Source organism: Macaca fascicularis, chromosome 11 (assembly GCF_037993035.2).
Source record: "Macaca fascicularis isolate 582-1 chromosome 11, T2T-MFA8v1.1".
In the NCBI taxonomy this organism is placed as follows: domain Eukaryota; kingdom Metazoa; phylum Chordata; class Mammalia; order Primates; family Cercopithecidae; genus Macaca; species Macaca fascicularis.
In genome coordinates this window covers 7,012,118-7,032,067 of record NC_088385.1, presented here as the reverse complement: position 1 = coordinate 7,032,067, position 19,950 = coordinate 7,012,118, and the positions used below count along the sequence as shown (strand labels likewise).

General features: G+C 49.3%; 1 protein-coding gene across 6 annotated transcripts in view; it reads left to right on the top strand.

The window, feature by feature from the left end:
• Window positions 1–19,950, top strand: part of VWF (von Willebrand factor) — a 184,290-nt gene that overhangs the window by 10,453 nt on the left and 153,887 nt on the right. For 2 of the 6 annotated variants that reach the window (XM_005569887.5, XM_065523605.2), the window contains 4 exons: window positions 3,850–3,904; window positions 5,646–5,810; window positions 15,274–15,376; window positions 15,654–15,862. In XM_005569887.5, the coding sequence (XP_005569944.3) occupies window positions 3,850–3,904; window positions 5,646–5,810; window positions 15,274–15,376; window positions 15,654–15,862 (532 nt within the window). Of the gene's footprint in view, window positions 1–1,819; window positions 2,012–2,082; window positions 2,330–3,537; window positions 3,615–3,849; window positions 3,905–5,645; window positions 5,811–15,273; window positions 15,377–15,653; window positions 15,863–19,950 lie in introns of those variants that run through there. The other 4 variants (XM_015430272.4, XM_005569888.5, XM_065523606.2 and 1 more) reach the window with 4 other exon arrangements.

Here is a 19,950-nt window from a genome sequence, read left to right as displayed (position 1 = left end):
GAAAATTCTAGGCCGGGCGCGGTGGCTCATGCCTGTAATCGCAGCACTTTGGGAGGCTGAGGCAGGCGGATGATGAGATCAGGAGTTTGAGACCAGCCTGACCAACATAGTGGAACCCTTTCTCTACTAAAAATACAAAAAATTAGCTGGGTGTGGTGGTGGGTGCCTGTAATCCTAGCTACTTGGGAGGCTGAGGCAGGAGAATAGCTTGAAGCTAGGAGGTGGAGGTTGCAGTGAGCCATGATTGCGCCACTGCACTCCAGCCTGGTGGACAGTGCAAGACTCCATCTCAAAAAAAAAAAAATTCTAAAGACTTAATTTCCCCTCCCCAACTGAAACAGGTGGAGACAGGCAAACTTCCTTATCTGCTATGTTGGGGAATGGATTTTTTTCCTGGTCCACCGTTTGGAAGATGTTTCCCTTCCAAGTTTCAGCTTTATGCAGGGATCTCCGTTCTAGCTCTCCCTCTGGGTCAGGCCCGGAGCTGAACTGCCCGTTCTTGCAATGTGCAGCCTCCAGTCTGGAGGGTTCCCACACTGGCCTACGCTAGGCCACCCATGGGCCTACCTTGCCTCATGCTTATTTAGGCTCCTCTTCCTCATTGACCCTTGAAGATATTCCTTACTTTCCTCCCAGATCAACTGTGCATTTAAAAAATATTTGTTGTATTTAGCACAGCAGTGTAAAGGTATGTTGTAATGAGAGGGTTTTCAGATTATTTAGTTTTTTTTAAAAAGCTGGAAGTGGAAATCCCGATGGCCTTTTTTTTTTTCCCTCCGTGAGACGGAGTCTCACTCTGTCACCCAGGCTGGAGTACAGTGGTGAGATCTCAGCTGACTGCAAGCTCTGCCTTCCGGGTTCACACCATTCTCCTGCCTCAGCCTCCCGAGTAGCTGGGACTACAGGTGCCCACGACCACGCCCGGCTAATTTTTTGTATTTTTAGTAGAGACCGGGTTTCACCGTGTTAGCCAGGATGCTGTCGATCTCCTGACCTCGTGATCGCCTGCCTTGGCCTCCCAAAGTGCTGGGATTATAGGTGTGAGCCACCATGCCTGCCCCCCCAATGGCCTTTTCTACTGTCTCATGCTGATTCTGCCTCTTGTGCCATTTTTCTTCCTTGGGAGTGTGCATCTTTCTCTTCTGTGGCGGTAAAGGGAGTGGTGGAGTGCGAGGTATGTGGGAAGGGAGGAGGTTGGAACCTAGTGGTTTCTCAGTCTTAGGGCAGGGGGTATCATGGAGAAGCAGTGAGGAGGTCTTCCATACCCAGACATGCCTCAGGGTGCTCATCTCAGTGCCTGGAATCCCAGCATGAGAGTCACCTTCCCCCCACCCCTGCCCATTTCATCAGTTACTTATTTTAGTAGGAATTACTTTAGCAGATGTTGAGAATAAGGCTTTTGGGAATGGGAGGCTGGGAAGAATGTGTGTGTATGTGTGTGTGTATGTGTGTATATAAGGGCAGGGTACCAGAAGTGGCTGGAAGTGTCCTTGAGAATTAGAATTAGAATGTAAAAACAGTAAAAGTGTTAGACTCAAACCATCGCTCCCCACCTTCATTTTACAAAGGCCTAGGCTTGTGGCCAAGACCTTCATCTTTAACCGGTCCATTCAGCCCTGGCCAGGACCCAAGTGGACTGTTTTTGTCAGGGCCAGGACCGGATCCTTCATACCTGGGGTGCATAGGAAGTGTTAGTGCTCCCCTTCCTCCAAACACAGCAGCAAAGTTGGCTCAGGTTGAGGTGTTTTTCCCAACTTCCCTGGAGCCCAGCCCTGGAAGCTGGATCAGGAAGCTGTGTTGTTCTAGTGTGACTCCCCCCAGCCTGTATCAGCCTGCCCTGAGGCAACCAGCATTCCTGGTTAATCCCGCCCAGGTGGGGCACTCTAGGAAGACCAGGGATCAAGTGTGGGGGTGTAGGGGTGGGGGGGTGTTTGGGGAGGGCAAGGCAGTTCATTAAGGCAGCTGCCAGGAGGTCTCCTTCCAAACTCTACAAAGCTTTATCAGCTTGGAGGTACTTCTAATACCATTTCCTTTCATTGTTCCCTTTTGGTAATTAAAAGGAGGCCAGTCCCCAGTTGTGGCAGCTCACAGCTATTGTGGTGGGAAAGGAGGGTGGTTGGTGGATGTCGCAGCTTGGGCTTTATCTACCCCAGCAGTGGGAACTCCACAGCCCCCGGGCTACTTAACAGCAAGACAGTCCTGAGCTGTAGCAGACCTGATTGAGCCTTTGCAGCAGCTAGGAGCATGGCCTAGGGTGGGAGGCACCATTGTCCAGCGGCTGAGTTTCCCAGGGACCTTGGAGATACTGCAGCACTCGTTGCAGGGGAAGGTATGGCCTTTGGAAGGAGAGCTGGCTCAGTTGTGGGAGGAAGATGCAGGACTGACTGATCCCTGCTCCTGGGGAGCTGGGGTTCTCTGTCCCTGGACTGGAAGGGCTTTGTTTGGAGGGGCAATTCAGTTCAGCCAGGGGTGATGCTAATACTCCCTCCTCCACTTGCCTCTGAGGGTCCTAGGCCTGCTTTTTCTTCATGCAGTGGGTTTTACTGTTTTTTTTTTTTTTTTTGAGACGGACTGTTGCCCAGGCTGGAGTGCAGTGGCGCGATCTCACTGCAAGCTCCGCCTCCTGGGTTCACGCCATTCTCCTGCCTCAGCCTCCTGAGTAGCTAGGACTACAGGCGCCCGCCACCGCGCCTGGCTAATTTTTTGTATTTTTAGTAGAGACGGGGTTTCACTGTGGTCTCGATCTCCTGACCTTGTGATCCGCCCGCCTTGGCCTCCCAAAGTGCTGGGATTACAGGCTTGAGCCACCGCGCCCGGCCGGGTTTTACTGTTTCATAGTACTTCACTCAAGTGAGTTGGAATGAGCTTTGTCCTCACCTGTGATAACTTTCTGGGAGCAGCTGAATGTACCTGAGTGTTAGGACTGGGAGGGGACACTTGCTTGGAGACCAAGACCTGGCCATAACTGACATCTCAGTGTTCCTTCCACAGATATATCACATATTGGCTTTATTTCACCTTTGGCTGGATGGGACCTTAGGTAGGAAAGGAGTCGCCCCAGGTGAATCTCAGGCGACAGATTCTGCATTTCATTTAACCACCTTTCCCAGAGGAGAGGGCTACAGCAGGGGCTCTAAGGGACTTGGGGTATGCTGTGCCAGCTAGGGTTACTTGTCCCTCTCTTGGGGGTCACACAGTAGGGAAGTCTACCTGCATCTAGGGCTGCTGGACTCCTGTCCCTTTTTTCAGATGACCTCAGCAAACATTTGCTGGGCGTCTCCTGGGTGCTAAGCATCTTGCCAGGTGCTGGGGTTGGAGACAAGGGAGACAGCCCTTGCTCTTGTGAAGGCCCTCGTGGTACAGACTCGGGGGCCAACAAGCAAACCATCAAGTTAGCAGTTCCTGAGCATTCTCTGTGTCTGGGCTGCTGTGGTGGGCACAGAAGTGTAGGATGGTTCCTACTCGCCAGTTTGGATGCAGAGGCAGGAAGGAATGAGGTGTGTGTCAGCTCCCAGCTGCTTCAGGAGGCAGGGACATGAGAGAGGCCCGGCTGGCCTGGAGGGAAGGCAGGGTTTGCCTCCTGTCTTGGGCCTGGGACTGCTGTCTGTGGAAAGGTGCCCACAAGTCCCAGCTCACAGTGATTGTCACCCTTGGGCCTGGCACTGGCCAGGGGTTTCTGGGGGTGGGTGGGCCAGAAGGCCATGTTCAAAGGGGAAAAAGGGGGTCATGAGGATCCAGCTTCTCTCCTGCTTCAAAGAAACGTTTTTGCTACTGCATGCCCTGACAGTCACCAGAGCAGCCACCTACCTGGGCAGCAATGACCAGCTCACATCTCTTCCTTCTCTGCAGATGATTCCTGCCAGATTGGCCGGGGTGCTGCTTGCTCTGGCCCTCGTCTTGCCAGGTAGGTACCAAAGGGCCTCCATTTCTCATTCCTGCCCCAGGGCCATCTGGAGTGACCCCTTTCTGGGAGTCAGCAGGTGTCTGGAGCTCCCCTGTGTGCCTAGCCCCAACTTAGGCTCCCGTTGGTTGCTTCCTGTGAAGGTTCCGCAGAGTTCCTACCCTTGACTTGTATTGCAGAGACCAGGTACCTGCAAATGCCATCTCCTATTAAGATGCATAAAGGTGGCACAGAACTGCCTTATATTATGAGGCCACAGCATGAGGAAGAAGAAATCCAAGACTTGGATGGATTATTAGTTTTAGATGAGATTGTGGAGGTCACCTAGTTGAACCTCCCATGGTACAAATGAAGAGACTGAGGGTCAGAGGAAAAATGCCCCAAAGTCGAGCCAAAATCAGAGGTCAGTCTTCGTGGGTCCCAGGCCAACACCCTTTCCACTGCACTGCATCATACTGCTGCCCTTCCCTTGCTAAGATTCTGAGCCTGTAAATGGTGGGAGGGGACTTTTGACCTTGGGTACTTACCACTTAGGTCTCTCCGGTCAGCAGCATCCAGTTGCTGCCTGCGGGTGAGTCTGGGGGAAAAATATACATTTGTCATACTCTCTGCATCTTCAGGTGGGTCTTTTGCCAGGAACCTAGAACGCTTAGAGATTTACTGCTGTATTTCCCCACCTGCCGACACACAGGTGCGCACACACAACCATGGTCAGTGAAGGAGTTAGCATGTGACGCTGGAGGAACTGACACTTCAGAGTGTGTCAGGCACACCGTCTGATCTGTTTAAAATTTAACCTGCTCAAGATATACTAGACTTATGTACAAAGATGCTCATTGCAATCTATAACATATGGAAACATGCTAGAAACTTAATAGAGGGCTATGCTATAGACATTGAGATGCAAAATATGATGCAGCCACTAAAAACCGCGTATTGGAAGTACATACAATAGCGCGATGAATGATTTACAATCTATTGAGAAATAAACAGGTTATAGGTAGTTTGCACAAGGTGGTCACCAATTTATGAAAAACCCACAGCTGTATGTATGCTATAAAATGGAAAGATGAACATTGAAATGTTAATTCTAATCGCTAAATATTGGGTTACAGATGGTTTTAACTTCTTTGTGTTTTCTTTTCTTTCCTCGTTTTTGAGACAGAGTCTCACTCTCGCCCAGGTTGGAGTGCAGTGGTGCGATCTTGGCTCAGTGCAACCTCTGCCTCCTGGGCTCAAGTAATTTTCCTGCCTCAGCCTCACGAGTAGCTGGGATTACAGGTGCCCACCACCGCACCCGGCTAGTTTTTGTATTTTTAGTAGAGACAGGGTTTCACTATGTTGGGCAGGCTGGTCTTGAACTCCTGACCTCAGGTGATCCGCCCGCCTCGGCCTCCCAAAGTGCTGGGATTATAGGCATAAGCCACTGTGCCCGGCCAGCTTTTTTTTCTTCCGTATGCTCCAAATTTCTAATAATGAACATGACATTTTAAATCAGTAAGTAAATGTCATTAAAACTAATAGATTTCCTGAAAAACTGTTCCTTAGTTATTGCTGTGAGTCTGGGGTCGTATATGGGAGCTGAAAGCAACAGCTTTAGTCTCATTGAGGATGGAAAATACCTCCGCATAGCCCAATTTCTATCAGAGGCAGTCTAATTTCTGTGAGGCCAGAGAGGTTTGAGCTGATGGTCCCAGTTGTGGCCTGGGATCACCAGCCCAACCTGTGGCCTCTCCCCCTCCAGGGACCCTTTGTGCAGAAGGGACTCGCGGCAGGTCATCCATGGCCCGATGCAGCCTCTTCGGAAGTGACTTCATCAACACCTTTGATGGGAGCATGTACAGCTTTGCGGGATACTGCAGTTATCTCCTGGCAGGGGACTGCCAGAAACGCTCCTTTTCGATTATTGGTGAGTTCTGGGCACTGCAGGGAGGAATCCAGAGTGCTGGCCGAGCTCAGCCCTGGTGTGGGGAGGGATTCCTGCTCTCGGAATAGTGTCTGAGCTAAAAGGTCACTGCTGAGAACAAGGAGAGGAACAGCCTTTCTGTGACATGTAACCCCTCTTGGCTTTCCCCGGGTCTCTTACCACGGGAGCCGCGTGGGATGAATGAAGAGATTGTTCATCCTCTCTGGTAGTTCACTGTGTCTATTGCTGTGGGTCTAGGCGATGCCCTGGGAACGCCACAGCATCAAGGCGGATGGTGAATTGGAGGAAGGTGCTTTGGAACATGTAAAACTCCTTGCCAAAGGGAAAACTCGTTTTCTTGGTGGCCTGTGGATCAGAACCTCAGCTTATGCTGAGGACTTCCTGTATTCCTGGAGAAGGGCTGGTCCTGTCCCTCCCATGTCCCTGTATCCCCACAACAGGCCTGGGATGTAGCTGTAGTCACCCCGGTTTTACCAATGGAGAACCAAGGCCCATGGAGGTTGTATCTTCCTTCCAAGGCCTGACAGACAATAAAAGGTGGAGCTGAGGCCGGCGCAGTGGCGCACGCCTGTAACCCCAGCACTTCAGGAGGCCAAGGAGGGTGGATCACCTGAGGTCAAGAGTTTGAGACCAGCCTGACCAACATGGTGAAACCCCATCTCTACTAAAAATACAAAAATTAGCCAGGTGTGGTGGTGTGTGCCTGTAATTCCAGCTACTTGGGAGGCTGAGGCAGGAGAATCGCTTGAACCTGGTTGCAGTGAGCCAAGATACACTTTAGCCTGGGCGACATAGTGAGACTCGGTCTTGGGGAAAAAAAAAAAGTAGAGCTGGAATTTTGATCCCAGGCCTTTCAGGCTGACAGAACGTTCCTCTGGACTGAGAGGACCCTCGCCAAGGTGGGGAGGGGCAGTGATGGACGATTATGGTTTGACCTCCACATACTAAAAACTAACCAATGTGTGCAGTGTGTGAGGGAGGGATGCCAAAAAACCTAGCAAACGTGGGGGCCCCAGCCTTGGAACGGAGATGGCAAAGGACAGGCTCATGCTGTTAAAAGATACTCATGACACTTGTTAAAGCAACTTAGGAAGACTTTCAAGAGGGACTGCTGCCATGTGGGTTTTTGCAGAGTGGGGGGGGAGAGAGGGCTCAAGTTTTTTTTTTTTTTTTTTTTTTTTTGAGACAGAGTCTTGCTCTGCTGCCCAGGCTGGAGTGCAGTGGCACAATCTCGGCTCACTGCAAGCTCCACCTCCTGGGTTCATGCCATTTTCTTGCCTCAGCCTCCCGAGTAGCTGGAACTACAGGCACCCACCACGCCTGGCTAATGTTTTATGTTTTTTAGTAGACTGGGTTTTCACCATGTTAGCCAGGATGGTCTCGATCTCCTGACCTCGTGATCCGCCCACCTTGGCCTCCCAAAGTGCTGGGATTACAGGCATGAGCCACCGCGCCTGGACAAGAGGGCTCGACTTTGAATACAAGGAAAAGTGAAGATTTAGGGCCAAGGAGGAGGGTGTAGGGGTCAGTGGTAGAAAATTACAAAGAGGAAACCTCAGAAGAGGGGATATTCTGGTTAACCCAGCTTGACGGGAGTCTTGCTGAAGTCAGGCAGTCTTGCTGATCACATATGGCGGGTGGCGGCATCTTTTCTAAATCGACTCAGCAGGATTCTTATTAAAACTGGACTGAGGCCAGGCGCGGTGGCTGAGCACCTGTAATCCCAGCACTTTGGAAGGCCGAGGTGGGTGGATCACGAGGTCAGAAGTTTGAGTTAAACCCGGTCTCTACTAAAGATACAAAAAATTAGTCGGGCATGGTGGTGCATGCCTGTAATCCCAGCCACTCGGGAGGTTGAGGCAGAGGTTGCAGTGAGTGAGATCGTGCCTTTGCACTCCAGCTTGGGCAACAGGGCGAGACTCCATCTCAAAAAAAAAAAAACCACAAAAAAAAACTGGACTGAGCAGGCCAAGGACAGAGCCCAAGGCCAAGGCTTAATTTAAAAGAGGGCTCAGAAGCACCCACTCAAGTTTGGTCAAGGTGGGGGTCTTTGGCAACACCCAGACACTTACCTGAGATCTGGGCTGTAGGGCTCCTGGGATCATTGCCCCATCAGTCAGTGGGGACTGCTGCAGGGTCCTCCGTGTGCCCAGCACTGGGCTAGGCTCTGGCACCTGGCTGTAGCTATGAGCTCCCCCAATTCCTGGTCTCTCCTTGAGGCCATCTTTGCCAGCTGCCCTGACTCTGCTGGGAAACCTATCACATGTGACATCTGGGCACTGCCATCCTTCCCACTCCTCTGAACTCCTCAGGGATAAGGAGCATGTCTCATCTGTTTCCTGGTGTTGAGCTCACTGGGTTCTCTGTTGTGCTGAAGATTATTTTTTGAGACGGAGTCTTGCACTGTTGCCCAGGCTGGAGTGCAGTGGCGTGATCTTGGCTCATTGCAACCTCCACGTCCTGGGTTCAAGCAGTTCTCCTGCCTCAGCCTCCCAAGTAACTGGGATTACAGGCGCCACCACGCTCGGCAAATTTTTGTATTTTTAGTAGAGACGGGGTTTCACCATATTGGCTAGGCTGGTCTCAAACTCCTGACCTCGGGTGATCCACCCGCCTCGGCCTCCCAAAGTGCTGGGATTACAGGCATGAGCCACCAGGCCTGGCCTGAAGATGTTCACAGAGTGTGTGTGAGCAGCCATGGGAAAGGAGCTTTGGATGACCAGAGAGGACAGGGGAGGGTGCTGCCTGCCACGGGGACAGCATGAGAAGTGGGGAGGCTGAAGGGGCATGTGCTTCTGACGTGGAGCCCTGGGGAGGTCAGTGTAGCTGGAGCAGCAGTTGCCAAACTCCAGGCTGCATCAGGACCACCCGGAGGGTTGTGACAAACAGATCACTGGGCCCTGCCCCTGCAGTTCTGACTCAGTAGATCCGGAAGAGGGCCTGAAAATTTCATTTTTAACAATTTCCCAGCTGCTGTTGCTGCTCTTAGAGTGGGTAACCAGACTTTGAGTGCGTGGGACTGGAGGAGAGTGGGCTGAGGGGCTGGGCCATCGGGTGAGGCTGCAGTGGAGGGTCTTGAAGGCTGATGGGGAATTTGAGTCCGTTCTGCAGGCTGTGAGGAACTAGTGTAAGGCCTTGTGCAGTAGGGAAGTGGTCAGAGGAAACTGGTTTTTTGCCAGGATGGTCCTGAAAGGGAAAGAGGTGGTAGGTGGAGTGGCCTTGGCCGTTGTAACCAGGCAGGCAGTAAAAAGGCCAGAGATGCCCCAGGGCATGACAAATCAAAGTCCATCCTCAACACCAACGTGAGGGTCCCAACTTGATTCAGAGGCTGCAGCCCCATGCCCTCCCTACCTTGGGTGACCCTAGATTTTGTTTAAAGTAGATTTTCCCATTTTATAGATCACAGCAGAGCTGATACAGACCTCTACCTGTGAGGGCTCTGGGGTTGTCGGTGGGAATGGAGGGTTAGAAGCGACCAGAGGAGGCCAGGTGCAATGGCTCACGCTTGTAATCCCAGCACTTTGGGAGGCCGAGGCAGGTGGATCACCTGAGGTTGGGAGATCGAGACCAGTCTGGCCACCATGGTGAAACCCCGTCTCTACTAAAAATACAAAAATTAGTCTGTGTGGTGACATGCACCTGTAATCCCAGCTGCTCAGGAGGCTGAGGCAGGAGAATCACTTGAACCTGGAAGGTAGAGATTGTGGTGAGCTTATATTGTGCCACTGCACTCCAGGCTGGGCACAGACTGAGACTGTCTCATAAACACCAGAGGAAGATTTTGATGGAGACACTGCAGTGCCCGGCTTGGGGGCAGGGGCGGGGGGTGGATTGCTGTCTGGACTCCACAATCCGTTTGTTCAGCTCTGCTCTGGACTCCCTGCCCCGAGGCGGGCTTGTAAACAACACGTACTAATACCTTAGTCCCAGGCACAGAGTTCATGTTTTGGGGTTAGAGAGCCAAGTTAGCATGTTGGAAAAGCTCCCAGCTCCCTTCCCCTATTTCAGCCCAACTCCAGACCCCTCCCCATGTCAGGGTCCCTGGTGGGGACATATAGGGTGTGCTGGTGCCTCTGGGCTGTCACCTCCTTCAGGAAGCCCTTTTGCCCATTCCACCCATCCAGCACTGGGCTTATCAGCTTATGCTCCCTTGTCGATTTCCTTTCCACAGAACTGGGTGGCTCTGCCCCCAGCAGGAAATGGAAGCACAGATGGAGCCACAGCTGGTGTCGGAAAACCTGTTCTCCTCTGCTCTCCCTCTTCACTGAGTGTTCTGAGGGCAGTTACGTTCTCTTAGCCTCCAATTCCTTTTTTTTTTTTTTTTTGAAACGGATTCTTGCTCTTGTCCAGGCTGGAAGGCTGGAGTGCAATGGCATGACCTCGGCTCACTGCAACCTCCCCCTCCAGGGTTCAAGTGATTCTCCTGCCTCAACCTCCCGAGTAGCTGGGATTACAGGCGTGCACCACCACACCCTGCTAATTTTGTGTTTTTAGTAGAGACGGGGTTTTTCCCATGTTGGTCAGGCTAGTCTTGAACTCCCGACCTCAGGTGATCCGCCCACCTTGGCCTCAGTTCCTCATCTTTAAAATGGAGATACGTGAGCAAGGGAGACAGGTTATCTGAAAATGTGACTGCTTAGCCCGGCTGAGTTACTGAAAGCAGCCAGCTTAACATGGGGTGTTCACTTGGAATCGCTATGCAGAGATGGGGGCTGCTTGGCCCCCAGGCATTTCCGTGAGGTCAGGGTCACTTCAGTTGCGTCTGTCCCTCATAATCCACACAGGTTTGCGCTAGAGGTCTGGCCTCTCGGGCCACCATTTTCCGGGTTTCAGTGGCCACAGAGGAATTTGAAGGGCCATGGAAGACCTGTCTACTTCAAAACCCCTCAGTGGGATTCCCCACCAGGTCACCATTTTCTTATAAACTACTTGTCCTTGTGAAGTGTCCATTTTCTGGGAGATTGTTTGCCTAAACAAGGTTACAGATCAAACATACTTTAAATTGGTTTTATTTTTACCAAAACCGTGCTGCTAATGTCATAGAGAATGGGTGGATGTTTTGCCTGTTGGTGGTGGTGACAGGTTTGGGGGGTGTGGAAGAGGAAGAATTGGGGGTGGGCTGGCACTGGTACGTCAGGGCAGCCAGGGGCACTGGGTCAGGGGAGGGAGCCCAGGACTCGGGCCCTGCAGTTTCGGTTTCTGTGCACATACCCACCTTCTGTTCCATTGTTCTCCAATGACATCCTGTCTCCTTGACGGTAAATTGCACATCCACATTCCTCCCGAGTGCCTGTGGACCTTATTCATATCCTGGGTAAAGTGTTTGTCTGCACATGAAGGGCCACCTGGTGCCAAGGCAAGGCGCCTGTCCTTGATCTTGTCTCCTGGTGAGGAAGGCTGCAGGGTTCGAGGCCAAGGTGACACGGCTCTTTGCCAGGCAGCGCAGAGGCCAGAGGGAGACCATGGGAGTCCTGGTTCCTGCTCTCTGTAGGGACTGCTCTTCCTAAGCTGCAGCTGCAGGATCTGGCTCCCAAACCAGCCAAGAAAGAGCCATCAACAACCTACAGCCTGCTGAATCACTTCCCCTGTGGAGCCTTAGTTTCCGTGGCGTGGTCAGACCAGACCCCTGTTCTCAGTCTGGAGGGAGGGTCACCTGCACCAGAATCACAGGTGTAGAAGGTAGAGTGTTTGATGGAAATTCAGATGAGTGAGTTCTACCCTAAAGCCTAAGAAAGCGCCCAGGTCTGACTGTGGTTCCAGTTCCTGGCCTGCTTCTGAAAGTCCCAGGATTCCTTTCGCTCTAACACGTGGGCGAGGAGCTTACTCCTCACGCAGCGCCTTGATCACTGCGTTCCACAGGCCTGGTGGGAGCCTCTGGGAGAGCTTCGCTGGCTTGTCTTGCCTCTTTGGGGTGACAGCCAGCCTCTTTTCCTAAGAGTTGTAGGAAGTGCTAACCTTGGTCTGTGGAGCACAGGGGTCTCTGCTGGGCTCACCGGCGATTTCTAATGGCTTGTTTTTCTAATGGCTCATTTTCCTAATGGCTGCACATCATCTGATCCCCCGAGTTCTGCATCGAGAGAATGAGGCAAATAAAATGCAAGACTGAGCTGGAGTTCTCCCTGCGTTAGTGGTTAGCACAATCTAGAACATTCTGATGCCCTGTTACGCAGCTTTGTGTTGCAAAAAGGGGATCTGGACAGTCAAGCCTGAGTGTAGGTTCTCTTTCCACAGTGGAAACCAGGGGTTCTTAGTTGGGGTGATTTTCCCCCTGAGGACATTTTGGGTTGTCACAACTGTGGGGTGGGTGCTGCTGGCATCTAGTGGGTAGAGGCCAGGAGGCTGCTGGTTCTCCCACCATGTGCAGGGAAGTGTCTGGCCCTGAATTCAATAGTGATGCAGTGGAGAAATCTTTTCTCTTGTAAACCTAGGCCTTAGTTTCTCCATCTGTAATAACATTTAAAGAGACAGAATAGGCCGGGCGTGGTGGCTCACGCCTGTAATCCCAGCACTTTGGGAGGCCGAGACGGGCGGATCACGAGGTCAGGAGATCGAGACCATCCTGGCTAACACGGTGAAACCCTGTCTCTACTAAAAAATACAAAAAACTAGCCGGGTGAGGTGGCAGGCGCCTGTAGTCCCAGCTACTCGGGAGGCGGAGCTTGCAGTGAGCTGAGATCCGGCCACTGCACTCCAGCCTGGGCGACAGAGCAAGACTCCGTCTCAAAAAAAAAAAAAAAAAAAAATAGGATAGAAAACATCAGAAAATATCGAGTGCATGGCACACGGCAAGGGTAAATATGATATGAAATGTATGTGTGTGTGTCTTGAGTCATAAATTGTGTTTTTACTATGCTTTTTGAGCAAAAGAGTTTAAGAGCCACTTACTTAGATCCTTCCTGCTGCCATAGTATGTTTTTCTGAATTGCAGACTTCCCTAGGTCACACGTTGAAAAATCTCATTGCCAGACTGGATACAGTTGCTCATGCCTGTAATCCCAGTGCTTTGAGAGGCTGAAGTGGGAGGATTGCTTGAGCCCAGGAGTTCAGGGCCAGCCTGGGCAACGTGGCGAGACCCCCATCTGTACAAAAATTAGCTGGTCATGGTGGCACACACCTGGGGTTCCAGCTATTTGGGAAGTTGTGGCAATAGGATTGCTTGAGCCCAGGAGTTTGAGGGTGAAGTGAGCTGTGATATCACTACATGTCATCCTGAGTGACAGAGTAAGACCTCAAAAGAAAACACCCCAAATTCCCTTGCCACTCCCCTGCTCCGGGTGTGGACTGACTGCTCTTCAAGTCCCCTCAGCCATCCAGGGCCAGGAATTCTCCATGCCATGCAGTTCGGTCCTCACTGAAGGGCACAATGCAGCCCCACCCCTGCCCCTAGACTCCTGTTTTTGGTTTGTCTCTGGGCAGGTGGGGGCTGGTTGCCAGAACCTAATCATCCCCTTCAGGAGCCCCAGTTCCTGCAGTAGGTGAAGCTCCTGGGACAGCCAGCCCCACCTCCCCGTGACTGCCTGGAGCTGCCCCTTGGACTTCCTGATGCTGGTCTCTCCTGGGGCTGCACAGAGCAAGCCCTTCACTTACTTAAAATGGCACTCGGGCTTGAGTCCCAGCTCTTCATCACTGACTAGCTCCGTGATGATGGGCAAATTACCCCAGGGTCTGCTGCCTGGGCCGCCCCGAGCTCTGCAGCCTGTGTGGGCAGGTTCCTCTGTTACTCTAGGAGGGCTGGGGCTCTCCTTCCCTCCCATACACTTCTGGTTCTCTCCTGTTTGGTTTTTCTGCTTCTGCTGAATTCTTGGTTTGTTGAGCCTTGCAGGCCTTATTTTTCAAAGTTACCGCCATAGGGACCTCCAGGCTCCCCTGTGGCACCTGCTGAGCTCTGCCTCCTGTGGAACGCGAGTACCTTGCTTAAGTGATTTTGCATCTTTGGGAGCCTCTAAGATAAGCCACATTCCCCTATCCCTTCTAAGAGAAGAGAGATTTGCTGATTTTTAAGACCAACTTTACCCGAGTCCTATGCCCCATTCCTTCAGGACCCCGAGGCATCGTGCCCCACATGTGGGCTCTTTGTCTCTCTGGCTGCTCCATCTTCCCTATTTCCATTAATTTCTCAGTGTCCAAGGCTTGAGACCAGGCTTTATATTTTCCCTTCTGGTTCTTTTGATTCTTATGACCAATTATCTTTGAATATCAAAGACCCAGCACAAGTAGCAGTTCTCAGAAACTGAGGCTTGCTAAGGTTTGGTCATGCTGTGAAAAATGTCTCTTGCTTGTGTTTCTTCTTTCATGCCGGCCACCATCACCCTTGTCACCCTGTTCAGCCCTCACAACTATACCATTCTCAGTATTTTATCATGTGTCTGGATATTCAGACATTTCCGTTGTCAACCATTTAGTGTGTGCTTATTTCCATGTGCTGTGTAAGGCATTTGACCCACACAATCTGTAAACTCCTGGATAATCAAATTCAGTAAATTTAGGCAGAGCTCATGAATCTCCATTTGAAACAGCCCAGGGATTCTGATTTGGGCTGTCCTAAGATACCATTTTATTTTTATTTTTGAGACGGAGTCTTGCTCTGTTGCCCAGGCTGGAGTACAGTGGCGTGATCTTGGCTCACTGCAAGCTCCACCTCCCAGGTTCACGTCATTCTCCTGCCTCAGCCTCCCAAAGAGCTGGAACTGTAGGCACCTGCCACCATGCCCAGCTAATTTTTTATTTTTATTTTTTAGTAGAGACAGGGTTTCACTGTTAGCCAGGATGGTCTTGATCTCCTAACCTTGTGATCCGCCCGCCTCAGCCTCCCAAAGTGCTGGGATTACAGGCGTGAGCCACCGTACCCAGCTAATACCATTTTAAATAGCACTGCTAGGTCAGATGGTAGAGATCTTGTCTCTACAAAAAACTAGATGGGTGTGGCGGTACATACTTGTGGTCCCAGTTACCCCAGAGGCTGAGGTGAGAGGATTGCTTGGGTCCAGGAGGTGGAAGCTACAGTGAGCCATGTTCACATCACTGCACCCCAGTCTGGGCGACAGAGCACAACCCTGTCTCAATGAATAACACTCTCCTAGAGCACCTGTTACCAGTAACTCACGGTGTTGCCTTTTCGTTTGCTGCCTTACAATATCAATTGTCGCGTGTTTGTCTTCTGTTTATGCACAGGTTGTGAACTCCCGGAAGCAAGAGATCATGCTTTTAGATTTTTCATTTGTGATTTTTAAGAGCCCACCTGAGGGTTATGTATCCAGAAGTTACTCAATTATTTTTAGATGAATGGAAAAATGGGTGAGAAAATGAGATTTTTGGGGAGATTTTTTGTTGCTCACTTGTAAAGACTTTTTGGGGTGTTTTCTGCTGAGAGAAGGTTATGTAGATAAGATTCTTAATGTATTTTTTGAGGGGAGTAATAGTCACTACTATTCACTTTTTCTTTCAGGGGACTTCCAGAATGGCAAGAGAGTGAGCCTCTCCGTGTATCTTGGGGAATTTTTTGACATCCATTTGTTTGTCAATGGTACTGTGACACAGGGGGACAAAAGGTAAGCCCAGAGTGTCTGAGTTAGAAAGGACCCTAGGGATCACCTGGCACAAACCCCTCATTTTTAGATGAGGAAGCTGGGGCACAGAGAATGGAAGCAAATGTTCCAAGGAAGGGGAGTAGCAGGGTTGGGTGGGAGCCAGGTCTGCTGCTCTAGGTCCTCAGCCACTTTGCATCACGGTCTGAACCCTACAACATGGGGTTGGGGTTAGAAGGTGGGAGAGAAATCCAGAAAATGCACGAGAAGCCCACTTCTGAACTTAGCCTTTGCCCTCCAGCGTCTCCATGCCCTATGCCTCCAAAGGGCTGTATCTAGAAACTGAGGCTGGGTACTACAAGCTGTCCGGTGAGGCCTATGGCTTTGTGGCCAGGATTGATGGCAGTGGCAACTTTCAAGTCCTGCTGTCAGACAGATACTTCAACAAGACCTGCGGGCTGTGTGGCAACTTTAACATCTTTGCTGAAGATGACTTCATGACCCAAGAAGGTAAGATGTTCTGGGATACCATTTCCCTAAAGTGTGGCCATGCTTTTTGTTTCCTTGCTCATAAACCTTCACTAACATGCCTTTCCTGCCATTCAGACCTCACGGTGACCACCTCAATTTCTGTTGCCAACCTTATCTCTTCGTTCCATTCCAACGCCTAGACCTCTAGTTAAATCAGTCTTAGAGTTCCTCAAACCTGACTTCGTTCAACTTTGAATTCTCTGTAGCAACTTGCACGTGGCAGATGGTTGGTCAAAGCTGGGTGGTTTGAGTCGATCCTCCTCAGCCCACTACAGTGGAGTGGATAAAATCTATGGAGTGGTCCTCCACATGATCCAAAGAGGCCAGTTCATGTGTGTGTGCATGTGTGTATTCATGAGCAATAGAAGGTAATATGGATAATGTGAAAACACTAAAGATGAATATTTCAATCTTCTTTAATTTCAATTACATAAACATACAATGAGTAATGTTCCCTTGCCAAAGCTAAACACTTATATTTAAGTTATCTTTCTTCCTTATGACCCAATCACTTTCTGATTAGAGGGTAAACATGCAGGCCAGGCGCGGTGGCTCACACCTGTAATCCCAACACTTTGGGAGGCCGAGGTGGGCAGATCATGAGGTCAGGAGATCGAGACCATCCTGGCTAACACGGTGAAACCCCTTCTCTACTAAAAATACAAAAAAATTAGCCAGGCGTGGTGGTGGGCACCTGTAGTCCCAGCTACTCGGGAGGCTGAGGCAGGAGAATGGCGTGAACCCGGGAGGCGGAGCTTGCAGTGAGTGGTGATCGTGCCACTGCACTCCAGCCTGGGTGACAGAGTGAGACTCCGTCTCAAAAAAAAAAAAAAACATGTAGGGAAACAATGAACTGTTCCTTTCACTGGAATGTACTGTATTGGAAAAAATGATAGTTTATTTTTTGGTTTTCTCCAGCACCGATTTTATTGTCTGATATGTACATGTAGGGCTATAAATTTCCCTTTAAATATCACTTTAGCTGCACTGTATATATGTGTATATATGTGTATATGTAATTATATATGTGTGTGTGTGTGTGTGTGTGTGTATACACACACACATTGTGGCCGGACCAATTCTTTCGAATATATACCCAGAGGCAGAATTCCTGAATGATTTCTAATGGCAATTCTGTTTTCTTCATATATTTCATCATTTTTCAGGTATGTGAAATTTTAAAATACTGCCTTTTATAATGTCTATTTTTCTTTTTTTTTTTTTTTTTTTTTTTGAGACTGAGTCTGGCTCTGTCGCCCAGGCTGGAGTACAGTGGCCGGATCTCAGCTCACTGCAAGCTCCGCCTCCCGGGTTTACGCCTCCTGCCTCAGCCTCCCGAGTAGCTGGGACCACAGGCGCCCGCCACTTCGCCTGGCTAGTTTTTTGTATTTTTTAGTAGAGACGGGGTTTCACCGTGTTAGCCAGGAGGTCTCGATCTCCTGACCTCGTGATCCGCCCGTCTCGGCCTCCCAAAGTGCTGGGATTACAGGCTTGAGCCACCGCGCCCGGCCATTGTCTATTTTTCTTAAAAGGAGAAACATTTGATACGTAATTTCTTCTTAAATATTTTTTAAATTTTTTCTTTTTAAAAATTTATATAAGGCCAGACATCGTGACTCACGCCTGCAATCTGGCACTTCAGGAAGCTGGGGTGGATGGATCACTTGAGGTCAGGAGTTCAAGACCAGCCTGGCCAACATGGCAAAACCCTGTCTCTACTAAAAATACAAAAATTAGCTGGGGGTGGTAGCGCATGCTTGTAATCCTAGCTACTAGGGAGGCTGAGACAGGAGAATTGCTTGAACCCAGGGGATGGAGGTTGCAATGAGCCGAGATCACCGCACTGCACTCTAACCTGGGCGACAAAATGAGACTGTCTCAAAAAATCGTATAAATTTATGGGGTAAAAGTGCAATTTTGTTGCATGCACAGATTGTGTAGTGGTCAAGTCAGGACTTTTAGGGTGCAATATACTTTGTACCCATTAAGTAATTTCTCATCACTTGCCCTCACACTCTCACCTTTTTGAGTCTCCAATATCTTACCATTCTACTCTGTGTGTACACATTTTTTAGTAACCACTTAACGGTGAGAACATGTAATATTTGACTTTCTGTGGTTTGTTTCACCTAACATAATGACCTGCAATCCCACCCATGTTGCTGCAAAAGATGTGATTTCATTCTTATGGCCGAATAGTCTTCCACTGTGTATATGTACCACATTTTCTTTATCTGATTATCTGTTGATGGGCATTTAGGTTGATACCATGTCTTTGCTGTTGTGAATAATGCACAATAAATCTACCATTGCAGGTATATTTTTGATATATTGATTTCTTTTCCTTCGGGTAGATATCCAGTGGTGGGATTGCTGGATTGAATGATAGTCTTTTTTTTTTTTTTTTTCCCCCTCTGAGACAGAGTCTCGCTCTGTTGTCCATGCTGGAGTGCAGTGGCCCGATCTCAGCTCACTGCAACCTGTACTTCCCTGCTTCAAGCAATTCTCCTGCCTCAGTCTCCTGAGCAGCTGGGACTACAGGCGCATGCCACCACGTCTGGCTCTTTTTTTTTTTGTATTTTTTATAGTAGAGATGGGGTTTCACAATGTTGGCCAGGCTAGTCTCAAACTCCTGACCTCATGATATGCCCGCCTCAGCCTCCCAAGGTGCTGGGATTACAGGCATGAGCCACCATGCCTGGCAGTCTTTTTTTTTTTTTTTTTTTTTTTTTTAAGTTTTGTGAAAAGTCTCCATACTGTTTTCCATAGAGGTTGTACTCATTTTCATTCCCACCAACAGTGTGTAAGAGGTTCCCCTTTTTCCTCATCTTTGCCAACATCTGTTATTTTCTGTCTTTTTAATAACAACCATTGTGACTAGGGTAAGATGATACCTCGTTGTGGTTTTAACTTGCGTTTCTCTCGTGACAAGTTATGTTGACCATTTTTTTTCATATTCCTGTCAGATATTTCTGTCTTCCTTTGAAAAATGTCTATTCATGTCTCTATTCATGTCCTTTGCCCACTTCTTGCTGATATTATTTGTTATTTTTCATTGTTGTTGAGGTGTTTAAATTCCTTGTGTATTTTGGATACTAGTCCTTTGCTGGATGAGTAAGTTTGCAAATATTTTCTTCCATTCTGCAAGCTGTCTCTTCACTCTGTCGATGATTTCTTTTGCTGTGCAGAAGATTTTTAGTTTAATGAGGTCTCATTTGTCTATTTGTTTTTGTTGCCTGTGTTTTTGAAGTCTTAGTCAGAAATTCCTTGCCTAGACCAACGTCCATTACAGTTTTCCCAAGGTTTCTTCCTTCTATTTTTATAGTTTCAGGCCTTACATTTAAGTCTTTAACACATCTTGAGTTGATTGGTTTTTGCATACGTGAGAGATAGGGGTCCAGTTTCATTCTTCTGCATATGGCAATCCAGTTTTCCCAGCACCATTTGTTGAAGAGGGTGTCCTTTCCCTGATATATATTCTTGTCCATTGATCTTTGTGTGTGTGTGTGTGTGTATATATATATATGCGTGTGTGTGTGTATACACATATATGTATGTATGTATATATATGTGTATATATATACACACACACATTAGATCAGTGGAACAGAATAGAGACCCAGAAATAGAGCCAATTGATCTTTGTATATGTATGTGTATATATACACACACACTTTACATATATACACACATACACGCACACACCTGTGTATTTTTTGGAGACGGAGTCTTGCTCTATTGCCCGGGCTGGAGTGCGGTGGCACGATCTCGGCTCACTGCAAGCTCCGCCTCCTGGGTTCAAGCGATTCTCCTGCCTCCGCCTCCCGAGTAGCTGGGACTACAGGTGCCTGCTACCACACCTGGCTAATTTTTTTTTTAGTTTTAGTAGAGACGGGGTTACACCATGTTAACCAGGATGGTCTCGATCTCCTGATCTTTTGATCTGCCTGCCTCGGCCTCCCAAAGTGCTGGGATTATAAGCATGAGCCACTGCGCCAGGCCTGTCTTTTGAAATTTCTTATTTTTTTGGTAAGATTAGTTATGAATTCAGTAGGGCATTTGTCCAT